Below are 18,996 nucleotides of genomic sequence, written 5' to 3'. Positions count from 1 at the left end.
TCAGCCTCCCAAGTAACTGGGATTACAAGTGCCTTGCCACCACACCCGGCTAATTGACTTTTTTTTTTTTTTTTTTTTGAGACAGAGTCTCACTGTGTCACCAGGCTGGAGTGCAGTGGCATGATCTCGGCTCACTGCAACCTCCGCCTCCTGGGTTCAAGCGATTCTCCTGCCTCAGCCTCCCGAGTAGCTGGGACTACAGGCACCTGCCACCATGCCCTGGGGCTAAACTTTTTTGTATTTTTAGTAGAGACAGGGTTTCACTATGTTGGCCAGGCTGGTCTTGAACTCCTGGCCTTGTGCTCCACCCGCCTCTGCCTCCCAAAGTGCTGGTATTACAGGCGTGAGCTACCGCACCCGGCCTAATTGACAATTTTATCCAAGTATTTTTTTCTTCCCCTCTGTGGGCCTTAGCTTCCTCCAACCTCATAAACCTCTCAGTTTTTGTGGGTTAGGAATTTGGGAAAGGCTTGGCTAGATAGTTCTGATTCAGGGTCTCTTATGCAGTTGCAGTCAGATGGTGGCTCAAGTTGAAACAGCAGGGAAATGGAGCATCTGGGAGGCAGAGCTGAAACAACAGCGGGGTGGAGCCTCTGGGGGCTGGCCAGACATCTCTCTTTTCATGTGATGTCAAGAGCTCTCCATGTGGTCTTGATGCATGAGATAGTCTGGGCTTCCTCACAGCTTGGTGGCCTCAGAGCAGTCATACTGCTTACATGGTGGGCAAAGGCTTTAAAAGCAAACATTCCCAATTTGGTTCCCTTTTATAATTTCTACTACTGTGTTTATGTTGCTTAGTGGTCAGATTAACTAGTGATTCAACAAGATCTTGTTCTAAACATCTGGAGCCTATAAGGCCTTGATTTTGTACTGTTGGATCTGTGTGTTGGTAGGGAAGCATATTCAAAGTTCAAGTCATTTTGAGATCTACCCTTCCCACGAGGTCCTTTTGCATCTCTTTTGTGTGTGTACGCAGCCTCAGGGTGGCCATGAGTATGTGGCTAACTTGGGCCCTCTCAGGTCTCCGCTGTCACACAGTCTCAGCCAGGAACACACTTGCCCCAACCATGACCACACCTCCGGCCAGTGGAGCCTTTGACTCTTCCTGCTTACTGCCTTGGAGATCATCACTTCCATCAACAATATTGCTACATGTAAAGGAAATCAAGTGATTTCCTTCCTTCTGTATGGAAGCTATTTGTTTTCATGGCTAGCACCTTCTTGCCAGCGTTTCTACACCGATTGCAGGAGGGGCTGAGAGCAGCCTCACCTGAGCCTGGGAAATTGAGGCTACAGTGAGCTGACATTATGCCACTGCACTCCAGTGTGGGCACTGCAGCCTGGGAAACCCTGAGTTTTTGTTTGTTTGTTTTTCCCCATCTGGAAAAAAAAAAAAAAGCTGCTGATTCCTACTGTTCTTACGTGAAGTTCAGCAGTTTTGCAAGCATAAAGTTGCTCTCAGATTGTTAAGTCCCTTTGGTTAACTTCCAGAGTGCTGAAGTGGTTGGTTTTGTCAGTTTTGTCCAGTTTTGTCAGTTTTGTCCTGTTTTGTTGTTGCTTCTGCAGGAGAAGATCTCCTTACTCTGCCTTGGCCAGAAGTTCCACCCTGTACTCACTTTGTTTTATATTCAACTTCGCTTCCTCTGCCTGACTTCAAAATTGGGAGGGTCCCAAGGCTCAGTCTCTGAACCTCTTTCCTTCTTCATCTCCGCTAGGCATTCTCTTCCAGCCCCACAGTGTTCAATATGATTGATATACCAATGATTCCCCATTTATATCTCCAGCTCTGACCTCCTCCTTGAGCTTCAAGTGACTGACAGATCTGAATCTCCAACTCATCTCCACCTATGTATCTGATAGACTATTCACACTCACATAACGAAAAGTCTTTAATTTTTCCTCCAAGGCTATCTTCCCCTAGTTCTAATCTATTCACTTGTTCAAGTTCAAAACCTAGGAGTTATCCTTGACTCCTTTCCTTCCTTCACTCCCACCCCCACATCCAGTCTAAGAAATCAGATGTCAAACCTATTGCTGGAACATAATACCAAATTCATTTGCTTTTCTCCATCTCCACTGACAACCTGCCTAGTCCAAGCTTCCATCATCTATTTTCTGAAGACTACAGCAGCCTCCTCCTTGTTCTTTCTGCTTCCATTCTTGTCCCCATACAGTCTGTTGACAACAACTGTCAGAGTAATCTTTTCAAGGGCAAACCAGATCTTGTCACCTCTCATTACACTAACATTAAAATCCGTAGTTCATGCTGTGGCTTATGGAGCCTTATATTCATTCAGCATCATCTACTAGGCCTCATGCTGTGCCTCCAACTTAATTTCCTACCATTCTTCTCTCATTCACCATATTCCAGGCATAGTGGGTTTCTCTCCATTCTTTGAACATGGAATATGCCAGACTCATCCCTGCCTCACAGACTTAATACTGTTTCAGGTTGGAACACTCTTTTCCTGTAAGCCTTGTGGCTGACACTTCTCCATGATGATCTTTTTTTTTTTTTTTTTAATTTTCAGAGTCAAAGTCTTTCTCTGTTGCCTAGGCTGGAGTGCAGTGGCACATTCACGGCTCACTGAAGCTTCAAACTTCTAGGCTCAAGGGATTCTCCCACCTCAGCCTCCTGAGTAGCTAAGACTACAGGCATGTGCCACCATGCCCAACTACGTTTTTTTTGTTGTTTTTTTTTTAATTTTTGTAGAGATGTGGCTCTCCCTATGTTGCCCAGGACAGTCTGAAACTTCTGGGCTGAAACAATCCTCTTGCCTCAGCCTCTTGAGTTTCTGGGATTATAGGTGTGAGCCACCACAACCGGCCCTGTGATGGTCTTTACTAACTCTCCTGCCCCGTCATTCTCTGCCACGCACTTTGCTTGTTTTCATAGCATTTCTAATTCTTTGTCATTATCTTGCTTATTTTTTACTTTATACCCCATCTTCTTTGTTGGTATGGCCCCCAGCACTAAGTGCAGTGTTGACACAAAGCAGGTATTATAAATATATTTGTGTGGACTATGTGAATGTGCTCTCTAAGGCCAGAGAGGGCATTCCAGCAGAGAGGTACATTTATTTAGCAGGTGCTTACCTGCCCCTGCTGTGGGTTTGGGAGTCTGATTCTGAATATGCTTGAAACCTCATCTCTTGAACAAAACAAAATCCACAATCTCCAGGTGAGGAAGTGATGACTGAACTCTGACCCCTGGATATTACCTTCCCCCTGTGGGTTTCTCATTGTGAGAAGCCTCTGACCCTCTTTTTTTTCTTCTTCTTTTGTGTGTGTGTGTGTGTGTGGGTCTGTGTGCGTGTGCGTGTGTGTGACCAAGTTTTGCTGTTGCCCAGGCTGGAGTGCAATGGCACAATCTCGGCTCACTGCAACCTCCGCCTCCCAGGTTCAAGTGATTCTCCTGCCTCCATCTCCCAAGTAGCAGGGATTACAGGCATGCGTCACCACATCCGGCTAGTTTTGTATTTTTAGTAGAGATGGGGTTTTACCATGTTGGCCAGGCTGGTCTCAAACTCCTGACCTCAGATGATCCACCCACCTTGGCCTCCCAAAGTGCTAGGATTACAGGCATTAGCCATCGTGCCTGGCCACCTCTGACCCTCTTTTAAAAGTTCTGGGCCAATTCTGTTTATAGAGTCATTTCTCTTGGTTTTTCAGAGCATAGCTAAGACAGGCAAGGTCTTTCACAAAAATTTACCATTGTAAGAGAAAAATGCAGAAATAAAAAGAGATCATTAGGGGCAGAAATACAGCCGTTCTGCCTAAAAGTGCTGACATAGGTAAGCTTTAGATTTTGTGGATTAAGGAGAGGCATCTTAAAAGCTCCCCACCAAGAACCTCTTCCCGGGCATCGACTTTTTTTTTTTTTAAGACAGGGGCTTGCTCTGTTACCCAGGCTGGAGTACAGTGGCACTAACATGGCTTGCCGTAGCCTTGACCTCCTGAGCTCAAGCAATCCTTCTGTCTCTGTCTCAGCCTCAGCCTCCCATGAAGCTGGAACCACAGGCATATGCCACCACCCCCGGCTAGTTTTTGGTTTGTTGGTGTGTTTGTGTCTGTGTAGAGACAGTGTCTCACCATCTTGCCCAGGCTGGTCTCAAACTCCTGGGCTCAACCCATCCTCCCACCTCAGCCTCCCAAAATGCTGGGATTACAGGTGTGAGCCACTGTGCCTAGCCTTGACCACTTTTTGGCTGAGACCAGGAGATTAAAAATGTGGGCTTGCCGCCCTCTCCCAGTTTTAGACTCTGCCTCTGCCTCACATTGCCAGTGCCATGATAGAACTCATGCCTTGGCCGGGTGCAGTGGCTCACCCCTATAATCCCAGCACTTTGGAAGGCCAAGGTGGGTGGATCACGAGGTCAGGAGATCGAGACCATCCTGGCTAACACGGTGAAACCCTGTCTCTACAAAAAATACAAAAAAATTAGTTGAGCATGGTGGCAGGAGCCTGTAATGCCAGCTACTCGGGAGGCTGAGGCAGGAGAATGGCGTGAACCCAGGAGGCAGAGCTTGCGGTGAGCCGAGATCGTGCCACTGCACTCCAGCCTGGGTGACAGAGAGAGCTCTGTCTCAAAAAAAAAACGAACTCATGCCTTGGGAGAGATTTTACCTCTTCTCTTCTCAAAAAGGTAAGGCTGTTCTCCAGGCACAATAATTTAAGCACAGGTTAATACCATGTTTCATATAGTGTGGCACTTATATAATATGTTATGTGATTTTATTTTATTTATTTATTTAGAGACAGAGTCTAGCTCTGTCACCCAAGTTGGAGTTAGTGGCACAACCTCAGCTCACTACAACCTCTGCCTTCTGGGTTCAAACAATTCTCCAGCCTCAGCCTCCCGAGTAGCTGGGATTATAGGCGCCTGCCACCACACCTGGCTAATTTTTGTATTTTTAGTAGAGACAGGGTTTCACCATGTTGGCCAGGCTGGTCTTGAACTCCTGACCTCAGGTGGTCTGCCCACCTTGGCCTCCCAAAGTGCTAGGATTACAGGCGTGAGCCACCACGCCCCGCCCTGTTATGTGATTTTAAATGTTTCAAAGTCAGATCAAGAACAATGAGAAAAGTATTCCTTTTTCGAGTCTTTCAGTCCTCCTGATTCTGTCTGGGAAGAAGTTTCAGTTGGGTACTACCATATCTTAAAACCTCTCAGCACAGTTGCTGTTCTCTTCTTCCTGGGGAATGCTCCAAGCCTCATTTTTATCATATTTATTTTTATTGGTATCTGCTTAAGTTTATGATCTAAAGATTCCTTTTTAAAAGAAGTTCCTAAGTAAAGAAAGTTGGCATACATAAAATTATAAAATAAGTAATAGTGTAGGTGGCGTGAGAACACAGCATGAGTCACGGCGGCAGTAGGAAAGGCTGGCTGAGGTCTGCCAGTGTCCTAATATGGCATCCCATCATTCAGTGCCTGTGTTTGAGGCAGAGTTCAAAGGCAGTGCTGTTGAGGTAGTGTTTGTCAACTCAATGATTTCTTGTTTTCCCCTCTGTAGTGGAGCACATGATCCAGAAGAACCAGTGTCTCTTCACCAACACCCAGTGTAAGGTTTGCTGCGCCTTGCTTATTTCTGAGTCCCAGAAGCTGGCACATTACCAGGTATGCCATCATACTTTTAGAACTGCGTTTCTTTTCAGACCTGGTGCCAAACCCCTAATTCTCTCTGGCTTGCATGGTGAAGTGTAATTGCTGCTTAGCCACCCAGATGTTGCCTCCATGCATGTTGGCTTGTGACTTGAAGATTGACTTAATTTCCCTGAGTCTCATCTCCCCTATCCAAATCAGGATCATTATATGTGTATCTTCCCTTGCAGCTTGGCATGGCATAAAGTATGAGCTTTGGCTTTAAATAGATCTGACTTTGAATCAAAACTCTGCTACTCATCTTGAGCAAGAAACTTCACCATTTTTAGACATAGTTTCCTCATCCATAAAGTAGAAATGGTCATAATTTTCTCATAGATTGTGAAGATTAAATTTGGTAGCTGTAAAATGCCTTGCACAGAGCAGGAACTCAAACTTCCCTCACCTCCTCCTCAAAACTTTTTGTGAGGATGAATCAGATGAAAATCTCGTAAGTGTTTTTGAGTGCCTTAAGTATGAAGTGGCATTTGGCTATCTTTGATCTTTCTCCTGGGTTTTTGCAGAGCAAAAAACATGCCAACAAAGTGAAGAGATACCTAGCAATCCATGGAATGGAGACATTAAAGGGGGAAACGAAGAAGCTAGACTCAGATCAGGTAATACAGCTGCCATATTGAGCCCACTTGCTTCCTGATGAAGCCAGCCAGCAGGTTGGTGTGGTGAACAAGTCAGACTGTCTTGGCTTCAAATCCTGGCCCTGTTGTGTGACTCGGGCAAGTCTATTACTTCACAAAGCCTTGATTTCTTCCTCTATAAAAATGAGGATGGCAATATCAACTACCTTTCAGGATTTTTGGAAACTAAAATTGAGGGCAGGTTTATAAAAAGCACCCAATTCAAAGCCTGGCACATAGTAGGGACTCAGTAATGGAGCTGGTATTATATATTACCGCCTAGTGGTTTGTTAGAGCAAGACAAGAGAAAGTGGAAAGAAGCCAGGCTGCTTGCTTTCTTGAGGGCCAGGGAAAAGAACTAAGTTCACCACTTGAATGTTTTGAATAAATAAGCAGAAGGAACACCTTTCCAAATGTCTGCTCTGATTGAGAGGTGATCACATGTGCTTTTTGGTTCAGAAATATTATGAGCATTATGCTGAAGCAACCCCCAATCCCTCAGGAGTACCATCTCATCATGGGAAGAGAAGTTAAGCAGACTAGGGCTCAAAGCTGACTGTGTGTCTTACTGATCGGGTGACTTTGGCCAAGTCACTTAACCTCTGTGAACTTCCCCCATAAAGTAAAGATAATGCCTACTTCTTAAGGGTATTGTGAGGTAAAATTTCAATTCCTAGTAGATGCTCAATAAATAAGAGTTTACTCTATAGACTGCTACCTCCTGTTATAGTAGCCACAGGTTAGGAAGGTCCTTGTTTATCTCTTCTCAAAATTTACTGGACTCATCCCCTGGTTTCCCTTCTTATTATTTATTTATTTGTCCCTGGTTTCCCTCCTTTCTATTTCTCTATCTGTCTATTTATGAGACAGGACCTGGCTCTGTTACCCAGGCTGGAGTGCAGTGGTGCAATCATGGCTCACTGCAGCCTCAACCTCCCAAGCTCAAGTGATCCTCCCACTTCACCCTCCCAAGTAGCTAGGACTACAGGCACACACCACCACACCTGGCTAACTGGAGTGCAGTGGCATGATCTCAGCTCACTGCAACCTCCACCTCCTGGGTTCAAGCGATTCCCCTGCCTCAGCCTCCGAAGTAGCTGGGACTACAGGCGTGCGCCACCACACCCAGCTAATTTTTGTATTTTTAGTAGAGACAGGGTTTCACCAGGTTGGCCAGGCTGGTCTTAAACCTCTGATCTCAAGTGATCTGCCTGCCTCAGCCTCCCAAAGTGCTGGGATTACAAGTGTGAGCCACTGCGCCCAGCCACCTGGCTGATTTTTTAAAAAAATTTTTCGTAGAGACAGGGTCTCGCTTTGTTGCCCAGGCTGGTCTCAAATTCCTGGTCTCAAGTGATCCTCCCACCTCAGGCTCCCGAAATACCAGGATTACAGGTATGAGCCACCATACCTGGCCCTTTTCTCACAATTTATAATTCAGAAAGGCAAGATAAACTCTATGACCCTGGGCAAGGTATTTTACATCTTTGCACCCTATTCAGAGATCAGGCTTTCTGAGAGAGATGTTGGGATCCCTTTATGTAGTCTTGAAATACATGGTTTTCTAGCCTAATCATGATCAACAAGTAGAACGCAATGGGAGGCTGGGTGCGGTGGCTCATGCCTGTAATCCTAGCAATTTAGGTGGCTGAGGCGGGCGGATTGCTTGAGCTCGGGAATTCGAGACCACCCTAGGCAATATGGTGAAACCCCGTCTCTATAAAAAATACAAAAATTAGCCGGGTGTGATGGCATGTTCCTGTAGTCTAGCTACTTGCGGGAGTGGGTGGGAGAATTGCTTGAGCCCTGGAGGTGGCGGTTCCAGTGAGCCGAGATCGTGCCACCACACTCCAGCCTGGGCAACAGAGTGAGACCCTGTCTTAAAAAAAAAAAAAACCTAATGGTCCACTTGTTCAGCAAACTCTGAGCATCTACTGTGTGCCAGACTCCAGCTGGGTGTGAAGGATAGGAGACAAAAATGAGTCAAATAGTCCCTGTTCCAGTGTCACACTTGAGTTCACAGAAAAGTCTCCTAAGCTATGACACTGTCAGTTTAGTGTGGCAAGTGGTATGACAGAGGTCTATTTAGTGTACTCTGGGAGTACAGAAGAGGAGCAGGGTTAATTCTTCCTGGAATACACAGACAAAGGGACTTGATAGTTGTTTACTGAATGATTTTTTTTTTTTGAGAGAAAGTCCCCCAGAAGAAAAGCTTATATTTAAATTGGGTCTTGAAGGCTAAGCAGACACGCTGCCAAGCAGGAAAGGAAGGAAGCGCATTTTAGACAGCAGGAATGGCCAAAGCAAAGCAAGGAAGCATCAGAGAATAAAGTGGGGGATAGTGAGTAGAGCCTGGGACGAAGTAGCTGGAGAAGAATCTAGAAAGTAGGTTGGGGTTAATGTGTGAGGGGGGCCATAAATGCCTATTCTGTCATGGGCAGTGGGGAACCATTGAAGGTTTTCTGGCGGGGCAGTGGTATGATCAGACCTGTGTTCTTTCTTCCAACCAGAAGAGCAGCAGAAGCAAAGACAAGAACCAGTGCTGCCCCATCTGTAACATGACCTTTTCCTCCCCTGTCGTGGCCCAGTCGCACTACCTGGGGAAGACCCACGCAAAGAACTTAAAGCTGAAGCAGCAGTCCACTAAGGTGGAAGGTACTGGTTTTCCTGAGTAGTGCTATAGTGGGACCCCTCCCGTCCTCGGGGCACTATTGCCAGGGGCTCACAGAGATCCTCACTGAGGCCACAGACTTGAAGAGGTTGAATTGCTTTTGAGAACCCTTAAAAATCTCCAAGTAGACCCAGCTTCATTGAAATGCAATCTCAGAATTATGCTCACCTAACCTCCCTTTCTTTGGTTATAGGTTTTTCTCTATAGCCTGAGCTTTTGTCCTGACTAATAATTATAACTCAGGAGTGCCAAAGTCCTCCAGGCCACGCATACCATGAGAGCATTCTATCTCCTACCTCTCCCACTAGATTTTTCCATCCCAGGATCCACCTGCCCTTATTACTGCATGTTCCAAGTTGAAAGCTAAATCCTTGTCTTTTTCACATGCTCAGGTTATGGCCTACTCACTTTAATCCTCAAAAGCTGCCTGTTCTCCTCAAGACAGGGACTTGCCTTTCAAAGCTGAATACTTCAGTGCTGCTACTACTGCCCCACAATCTGTAACTGCCATGAATTCATTCCCAGTACAGTGACTTCTGAAATAGCCCCCTTTATCTTGTCACGACTAGGGCTCAGCCCTCACTTTCATCTCATTAACTCCTGACTTTCTGGGGTTTTAACCTCTGCTAATTGCAGTTAGTCAAGAGTGAAATTTCTTTGATGTTTATTTCATTGTTTTCTTGATAATTTTTGCTTCTCTATTTTGGACCAAGAAGTAGACTACACTATTAGTAATACTATTATCCTTTTTGTGTTTACTGACAACAGTGTTTTGGAAGCCTTTGAAGATAGAGTGAAAAATCACTCATAATTTTTTTTTTTTTTTTTTTTTGAGATGGAGTCTCGCTCTGTTGCCTAGGTTAGAGTGCAGTGGCATAATCTCGGCTCACTGCAAGCTCCACCTCCCAGGTTCATGCCATTCTCCTGCCTCAGCCTCCCAAGTAGCTGGGACTACAGGCGCCCACCACCATGCCCGGCTAATTTTTTTGTATTTTTTAGTAGAAATGGAGTTTCACCGTGTTAGCCAGGATAGTCTCAAACTCCTGACCTCGTGATCCACCTGCCTCGGCCTCCCAAAGTGTTAGGATTACAGGCGTGAGCCACCACACCGGCCAAAACCTTTTTTTTAAATAGAGATGGCTTGTCACTATATTGCTCAGGCTGGTCTTGAACTCCTGGCCTTAAGTGATCCTCCCATCTCAGCCTCCCAGAGTGCTGGGATTACAGGCATGAGCCACCACACCTGGCCACTCATAATTACACCTTTTTATCACACCCACATCTAGTTATTCATGGTATGAAACAGCAGAATGTGGACTTTGAAGTCACAGAGTCCCAGGTTTAAAGCCTGGCACTGTTACTGTTTATATGACTTTTTTGTGTGTGAACTGCCTAACCTATAAAATGATAATAATACTGTCTACTTCATCGGTTGTGAGGATACAATAATGTATATTAAAAACATAGGACATAGGCCGGGCATGGTGGCTCATGCCTGTTGTAATCCCAGCACTTTGGGAGGCCGAGGTGGGCAGATCACTTGAAGTCAGGAGTTCGAGACCAGCCTGGTCAACACGGTGAAACCCAATCTCTACTAAAAATAACAAAAATTAGCTGGGTGTGGTGGCAAGAGCCTGTAGTCCCAGCTTCTTGGGAGGCTGAGGCAGGAGAATCGCTTGAACCCGGGAGCCGGAGGTTGCAGTGAGCTGAGATCGCACCACTGTACACCAGCCTGGGGGACAGAGCAAGACCTCGTCTCAAAAAAAAAAAAAAAACCCAATTTTATAAGGTCACAGACTTCTCTTTCCACAAATGGGAAAATTCTCTGCATTATGCCTTGTCCCTGAAATTTCGTACTCAAGAGATTATTTTCCATATTCACTTTCAGCTTTTGCCACATGCTTTGTTTTATATAGTTGTGATCGTAATGCAGGTGCCCTTTATGTCCTGCTTTTACTTTTCATTTCAGTTTACAGCTTCAGCACATTTCCTGTTATTACACAACTTTATAACTATATTTCTGAAATTAAACACTTTTTAATGTAAAGTAATATAAGCATGTTGTAAGAGATAAGGAAAACATGGGTACATGGAAAGAAAAGTTACCCATAATTTTACCATTCGCAGATAAACACTGTTAACATTTTGATTTCTCCTATAATCTGTTTCTCCTATAATCTTATTGTTATGTGTATCTTTGTACATCTGTGCATATGTTTGTTTTGTGTATATCTAGGTTAACTCCGTGTATATGTGCATATAAACAGACTACTTTAAATAACTTTAATGTTTTTATAAAAACAATGCATACTCATTATGAATAATTCCACTTCAAACAATTGCAAAAGATACAAAGAAGAAAGTAAAATATCACCCAAATCCTACCACCAAGAGAGAAATACTGTTAATATGTTGGTGATGTTTCAAAATACCAGTATGCACATATGGATTACACATGTGGGATTTTTTATTTATTTATTTATTTATTTTTATTTATTTATTTATTTATTTATTTATTTTGAGATGAAGTCTTGCTCTGTCACCCAGGCTGGAGTGCAGTGGCACGATCTCGGCTCACTGCAACCTCCGCCTCCTGGGTTCAAGCGATTCTTCTGCCTCAGCCTCCCAAGTAGCTGGGACTACAGGCGCATGCCACCGCGCCTGGCCAATTTTTGTATTTTTATTAGAGACGGGGTTTCACTATGTTGCCCAGGCTGGTCTTGAACTCCTGGCCTCAAACAATGATCTTACCGTATGGTATGTACAATTGCCTTCTTTTTTGTTTTTTGTTTTTTGTCATTTGTTTTTTTGAGATGGACTCTCCCTCTTTTGCCCAAGGTGGAGTGAAATGGCACGATCTCAGCTCACTGCAAACTCTGCCCCACCAGGTTCAAGCGATTCTCCTGCTTCCACCTCCTGAATAGCTAGGATTACAGGTGCTCACCACCATGCCCGGCTAATATTGTTTTTTTGTTTTTTTGAGATGGAGTTTTGCTGTCGCCTAGGCTGCAGTGCAGTGGTGCAACCTTGACTCACTGCAACCTCCACCCTCTGGGTTCAAGCAATTCTCTTGACTCAGCCTCCTGAGTAGCTGGGAATACCGGCACCCGCCACCATGCCCAGTTAATTTTTGCATTTTTAATAGAGACAGGGTTTCAACGTATTGGTCAGGATGGTCTTGAATTCCTGACCTCAGGTGATCCACCCACCTCGGCCTCCCAAAGTGCTGGGATTACAGACATGAGCCACCGTGCCCAGCCAGTTTTGTATTTTTAGTAGAGATGGGTTTCACCATGTTGGTCAGGCTGGTCTCAAACTCCTGACCTCAGGTAATCCACCCTCCTCAGCCTCCCAAAGTCCTGGGATTACAGGCGTGAGCCACCATGCCCTGCCTAATTTTTGTATTAGTAGTGATGGGGTTTCGGCATGTTGGCCAGGCAGATCTCTAACTCCTGATCTCAGGTGATTCACCCACTTCTGCCTCCCGAAGTGCTAGGATTACAGGCGTGAGCCATCGCACCTGGCCATACAATTGCCTTCTATATGTTTTTTATTTAATATGGCATTTGTATTTCCCCATGTTATTAAAAAATTCTTTATAAGCATTTTTAGTGACTGTCATACTACATTTAATATTCGTCTAATGCTGAACATTTAATCTCCCCACCCCCCACTTTTTGGTGTTACAGATAACACTACAGTGAACATCTCTGTAGAACACTTTATTACATTTCAGGTTATTTTCTGAGAACAGACTCTATATGCCTCGTTTTATTGGATGCGCATTAAATGGTTCTTCTAGACTTACACTTTCACTTCTGATGCTTCTGTTCAGTATCTCAAAGAATGACCATTCTCTCTTAACAACCATTATACCTCTTTTCTGATGTTAAAAATCTACATTCATTACAGAAAAGTTGGAAAATAGTAGGCCGGGTGCTCTCTAATTCCAGCACTTTGGGAGGCCGAGGCAGGTAGATCACCTGAGGTCAGGAGTTTGAGACCAGCCTGACCAACATGGAGAAACCCCGTCTCTACTAAAAATACAAAATCAGCTGGGCATGGTGGCGCATGCCTGTAATCCCAGCTACTTCGGAGGCTGAGGCAGGAGAATCGCTTGAACCCCAGAGGCAGAGGTTGCAGTGAGCCAAGATCGTGCCATTGCACTCCAGCCTGGGCAACAAGAGCAAAACTCCATCTCAAAAAGAAAAAAAAGAAAGGAAAAGTTGGAAAATAGTGAGACACACTCTACTCTGTGCTTTTGGTCTTTTTTCCGTGCTGTCACCTATGCGTTTGTTGTTGTTCTATAAAATTGAGGACATAAGAAGCAGATTGATGTGTAACTTGTTTTTTTTTTCTTTTTCTTTTTCTTTTTTTTTTTTTTTGAGACAGAATTTCACTCTTTTCGCCCAGGGTGGAGTGCAATGGCACAATCTCAGCTTACTGCAGCCTCCATCCACCTGCTCAAGCAGTTCTTCTGCCTCAGCCTCCTGAGTAGCTGGGATTATAGCATGCACTACCACACCCGGCTAATTTTGTATTTTTTTTAGTAGAGACTGAGTTTCACCATGTTGGCCAGGCTGGTCTCAAAACTCCTGAGTCAGATCATCTGCCTGCCTCAACCTCCCAAAGTGCTGGGATTACAGGCACGAGCCATTGCTCCTAGCCTGTAACTTGCTTTTTTTACACTCAACACCACAAACAGAATATTTTCTCATATTATAAAATATTCTACAACATGTACATTACTTTTTTAATGACTTGCTGAAACAAAATCAACAAGCAGAGAAACTGAAATTCCCTAGAAAAACCATTGTGGGAAAGGCCAGCAAATTTCTTCTGGCTTGCCCAAAATCCTCAAAACTTCCCCGGTTGAAGTGATACAGGTATGGAAGAGCATCTGAGACATACCATCTGTGAGTCCTGCTGGGCCCCATCCGTCCTCCACCACTGGTGGGGGCTTCTGGGCCCCACATTTTTAAAGCAGTAGTTGCTAGGTTGACACCATTTCAGCCACATGGACTTGTTAGTGAGTCGTGGCATCCACTTTATGAGGCAGCAGCGCAGCCTAGAGTCAACATCAAGCCATATGTTGATGCACAAGAGGCTCACATGTATGCCTACACCGGGCTCTGATTAACTGAATTCACTGGCCAGAATCAGGGATGTTTTCTGAAGGTGAAAGTAAGAGCTATAGCCTTCAGGTCTTGCCACACTCTGGCAGCCTGGCATAGCAAAGAGAGCACAGGCTTTAGGGTCACAGACCTGGCTTCACTCACTAGCTGGGTCACCTTGGGCAAGCCACTTCACTCATCTGAGTCTCAGTTTTTCTGAATAATGTGGCAAAGTGATACCTACCTCATTGGGGTAGTTCTGAGGACCAAAGGAGAAAATATTGTACAAAACACATCACTAAATTTTTTTTTTTTTTTGAGATGGAGTTTCGCTCTTGTCGCCCAGGCTGGAGTGCAATGGCGCAATCTTGGCTCGCTGCAACCTCCGCCTCCTGGGTTGAAGTGATTCTCCTACCTCAGCCTCCAGAGTAGCTGGGATTACAGGTATACGCCACCATGCCCAGCTAATTTTTGTATTTTTAGGAGAGACAGGGTTTCACCATGTTGGCCAGGATGGTCTCAATCTCTTGACCTCGTGATCCGCCGGCCTTGGCCTCCTGAAGTGCTGGGATTACAGGTGTGAGCAAAACGCATAACTAAATGTTAATGGTCCTCTTTTCTCTCTACTCAGCCTATAATATGCAATGTAGCATAAAAGGCATCCCTAGTATGGTTACCTTTTCTGAATGACCTTGTATGAGCTCCAGGAACTCAAGCCTCAATTTCTATGTCTGTGCATTGGTTCCCAGCTCAGCAACTGTATTACTTTAAGGATGAGAATAAAACTCCCAAACTTCATGTCTCACTTGCTGTGAAGTTCTGGGAAATGCTGAGGTATCCCTGCAAGAGTGCAAGTATGCATCTCTAGTCTATTGTAATTTGGCAACTTGATAGGAGAAGTTCAGAGCCTCCTAAGAATATGAGAAACATCAGGATTTGTGGGCTTAAAGTAGTTAAAGCTGCTGAATGAAATAGCCAGTCTTTGGGCTCCCTCAAATCTTCCCAGGTTTCCCAATTAGAGAATGCATTCACCTGTGTGATTCACACAGGCAGTGCCACATCTGCAGTAGGATTAACTGGTGTCACAGCCCTTTCTATTCAGCATACTCAAAAGCCTGGCACCTTCTGGGTTTTTTCATTGTTTCTGTTTGAACTCTCTCACCACAGCTCTGTCGAAACGCCTTACAAATCCTTTCCTTGTGGCCTCCACCTTAGCCTTGCACCAGAATAGAGAGATGATAGACCCAGACAAGTTCTGCAGCCTCTGCCATGCAACTTTCAACGACCCTGTCATGGCTCAACAACATTATGTGGGCAAGAAACACAGAAAACAGGAGACCAAGCTCAAACTAATGGCACGCTATGGGCGGCTGGCGGACCCTGCTGTCACTGACTTTCCAGGTGAGGGGGCCTAGCTCACACCCAGAGCTGGACCAGGGTTTGGCCACTGGGGCTCCCCGGACCAGCCGACGTTCTGCTTTTCCTCCTTAGGTCTTGTAAGTAGGGTTTGCAAACTCAGATGCCTACAGAAGCCAGATGAGAAATTAAAATGAGAGCCAGGAAGGGGATGTGGTCAGCTGAAGAGTGAATGCCATTCCTACTCAGCTGTTACCATATCTTTCAGGTTTTCTTTTTTTTTTTTTTTTTTGAGACAGAGTCTTGGTCTGTCGCCTAGGCTGGAGTGCAGTGGCGCGATCTTGGCTCACTGCAAGCTCCGCCTCCCGGGTTCATGCCATCCTTCTGCCTCAGCCTCCTGAGTAGCTGGGACTACAGGCGCCTGCCACCATGCCCAGCTAATTTTTTTGTATTTTTAGTAGAGATGAGGTTTCACCATGTTAGCTAGGATGGTCTCGATCTCCTGACCTCGTGATCTGCCCGCCTCGGCCTCCCAAAGTGCTAGGATTACAGGCGTGAGCCACCACACCCAGCCCTCTTTCAGGTTTTCAAAAGACTCTGGAAAGCCAGATTTATATAGAAATCCCTCTGTTTTTGTTTTTGTGTTTGTGTTTTTTGAGACGGAGTCTCCCTCTGTCACCCAGGCTGGAGTGCAGCGGCGCGATCTCAGCTCACTGCAGGCTCTGCCTCCCGGGTTCAAACGATTTTCCTGCCTCAGCCTCCCGAGTAGCTGGGGCTACAGGCACACACCACCACGCCCGGCTAATTTTTGTATTTTTAGTAGAGACAAGGTTTCACCATGTTGGCCAGGATGGTCTCAATTTCCTGACCTCGTGATCTGTCCGCCTCAGCCTCCCAAAGTGCTAGGATTACAGGTGTGAGCCACCATGCCTGGCCCCTCTGATTTTTAAATGTGTAACTAAATTTAAAAATTTTTAAGCCCAGCCAGGCATAGTGGCTTATGCTGTAATCCAAACACTTTGGGATGCCAAGGTAGGAGGATCACTTGAACCCAAGAGTTCAAGACCAGCCTGGCCAACATGGTGAGATCCCATCTCTACTAAAAATTTTAAATATTAGCTGGGCATGGTGGCGCATGTCTGTAGTCCCAGCACCTTGGGAAAGCTGAGGTGGGAGGATAACTTGAGCCCAGGAGGTCAAGGCTAAAGTGAGATATGATTGTGCCACTGCATTCCAACCTGAGTAAGAGTGAGAACATGTATCAAAAATACAATTTTTTTTTTTTGAGACAGTCACTCTGTCTCCCAGGCTGGAGTACAGTGACACTATCTCACCTCGCTGCAACATCTGCCTCCTGAGTTCAAGCGATTCTTATGCCTCAGCCTCCTGAGTAGCTGGGATTACAGTTACGTGCCACCCCGCATGGCTAATTTCCGGCTAATTTTTTTGTATTTTTAGTAGCGACAAGAGTTTCACCATGTTGGCCAGGATGGTCTCGAACTCCTGACCTCAAGTGATCCACCCGCCATGGCCTCCCAAAGTGGTGGGATTAGAGGCATTAGCCACCGAGCCCAGCCAAAAAAAAAACTATTTTTAAACCCTGTGTAAGTCAGACCTGTCTGCAAGCCAGATTTGGGCCAAGGACCCTTAGCGGATTAGATCAGGGTCTAATAGTTCTTACTTTATACCTCTACAAAGGTGAACCCCCTGAGAGAGAAAAGGTTGCTTCCTATCAGCAGAAGTTAGACCCCTACATTAAAGTTTTGCTTCCCCCATTCTTTGGTTGTGGTTATGTTAAGGAGATACTGGTACCAAGAAAAACTACTAAAACTATACGTACACATGGTCCCCAACTTCCTATGGTTCAGCTTTATGATTTTTTTCAACTTTACGATGGTGTGAAAGCAATAGATGTTGAGTAGAAACTGTACTTCTCTTGCACTGCTAGGCAGCAATTGGTAATAAGTTTATCCAGATGTAACCCCATTGTAAGTCAAGGAACATCTATAGAGCGAGAGAAAGCATGGAAATCTTCTCCTGACTTGCAGGATCCATTCACCACTCATTGGTAAAGGATGAATTCCTTGTTTTTACCTTTTTTTTTTTTTTAAGAGGGTCTCTTGCTGGGTGCAGTGGCTCACACCTGTAATCCCAACACTTTGGGAGGCCAAGGCAGGTGGATCATGAGGTCAAGAGAGCGAGACCATCCTGGCCAATATGGTGAAACCCAGTCTCTACTAAAAATACAAAAATTAGCTGGACGTGGTGGCACACGCCTATAGTCCCAGCTACTCAGGAGGCTGAGGCAGGAGAATCGCTTGAACCTGGGAGGTGGAGGTTGCAGTGATCCAAGATCGCGCCACTGCACTCCAGCCTGGCAAAAGAGCAGCAAGACTCCATCTCAAAAAAAATAAAATAAAATAACAGGGTCTCTGTATGTTGCCTAAGCTGGTCATGAACTCTTAGGCTCAAGTCATCCTTCTACCTTGGCCGCCCAAAGTGCTGTGATTACAGGCATGAGCCGCTACACCCAGGCTGCTTTTATCAAGTATGCATTTAAGTCTTGCCCAAAGTATTTATGTATTTTGGTACTTTTAATGCTGTTTTAAAATGAGCATTCCTTAAAGTTGACTGGACCATTTCTAATACATTAAGGGTAATTAAAAAAGACCTGGAAGAAATTCAGTTTTCATGAATATTATACTGTTAAGAGAGGGAGAAAAATATCGACCTTGATGAGTTTTTCTTACGTGTGTTCTTGTTTGCTGTGAATTCACTGGGAGAAAATATTTGCTGCCTTTTTACTGTACATTCCAATTGTATTCTTAAAACATTTCAAAATCTATGTATATTTTAACATTTTGTGACATACTAACATGTTTTTAGAATATACTAGTCCATGCCTAATCCATAGGGGATATGTTTCAAAACCCCCCGTGGATGCCTGAAATGGTGGATAATATCAAACCCTCTGTATACTGTGTTTTTCTCTCTGAGAACCAACATGGCTAAGGCACTAATGAGCAGATAGCGTATACAGTGTGGTGAACAAAGGGATGACTGACATCCTAAACAGAGTAGAATGGGATAGCTTGAGATTTCATCATGCTACTCAGAATAGCCAGCACTTTAAAAAACTTATGAATTGTTTACTTCTGGAATTTTTTTTTTTTTTTTGAGATAGGGTCTTCTCTGTCACACAGGCTGGAGTGCAGTGCACAATTATGGCTCACTGCAGTCATGACCTCCCAGACTCAAGCATTCCTCCCACCTCAGCCTCCCAAATTGCTTAACCACAGGCGTGCGCCACCACACCTGGCTACTTTTTTATTTTTTGTAGAGCTAGAGTCTCTCCATGTTGCCCAGGCTGGTCTTGAACTCCTGGGCTCAAGCGATCCACCCACCTTGGCCTCCCAAAGTGCTGGGATTACAGACATGAGCCACCATGCCCGATCTGGCTATTTTTTATTTATTTATTTATTTATTCTTTTTCTTTTTTGAGATGGACTTTTGCTCTTGTTGCCCAGGCTGGAGTGCAGCAGTGCCATCTCAGCTCACTGGAACCTCCACCTTCCAGT

General features: G+C 45.0%; 1 protein-coding gene across 7 annotated transcripts in view; it reads left to right on the top strand.

Annotated features, from left to right (window-relative positions):
• The window catches only part of ZNF346 (zinc finger protein 346), a 58,092-nt gene that overhangs the window by 13,998 nt on the left and 25,098 nt on the right, over positions 1-18,996 (top strand). For 2 of the 7 annotated variants that reach the window (XM_054489608.2, XM_054489607.2), the window contains exons 2-5: positions 5,518-5,621; positions 6,170-6,262; positions 8,788-8,932; positions 15,278-15,463. In XM_054489608.2, coding sequence (XP_054345583.1) covers positions 5,518-5,621; positions 6,170-6,262; positions 8,788-8,932; positions 15,278-15,463 — 528 coding nt within the window. Of the gene's footprint in view, positions 1-5,517; positions 5,622-6,169; positions 6,263-8,787; positions 8,933-15,229; positions 15,464-18,996 lie in introns of all 7 variants that reach the window. The other 5 variants (XM_054489604.2, XM_054489603.2, XM_054489611.2 and 2 more) reach the window with 3 other exon arrangements.

Source organism: Pongo pygmaeus, chromosome 4, assembly GCF_028885625.2.
Source record: "Pongo pygmaeus isolate AG05252 chromosome 4, NHGRI_mPonPyg2-v2.0_pri, whole genome shotgun sequence".
NCBI lineage: Eukaryota > Metazoa > Chordata > Mammalia > Primates > Hominidae > Pongo > Pongo pygmaeus.
This window is presented reverse-complemented; position numbering and strand designations above follow the sequence as displayed.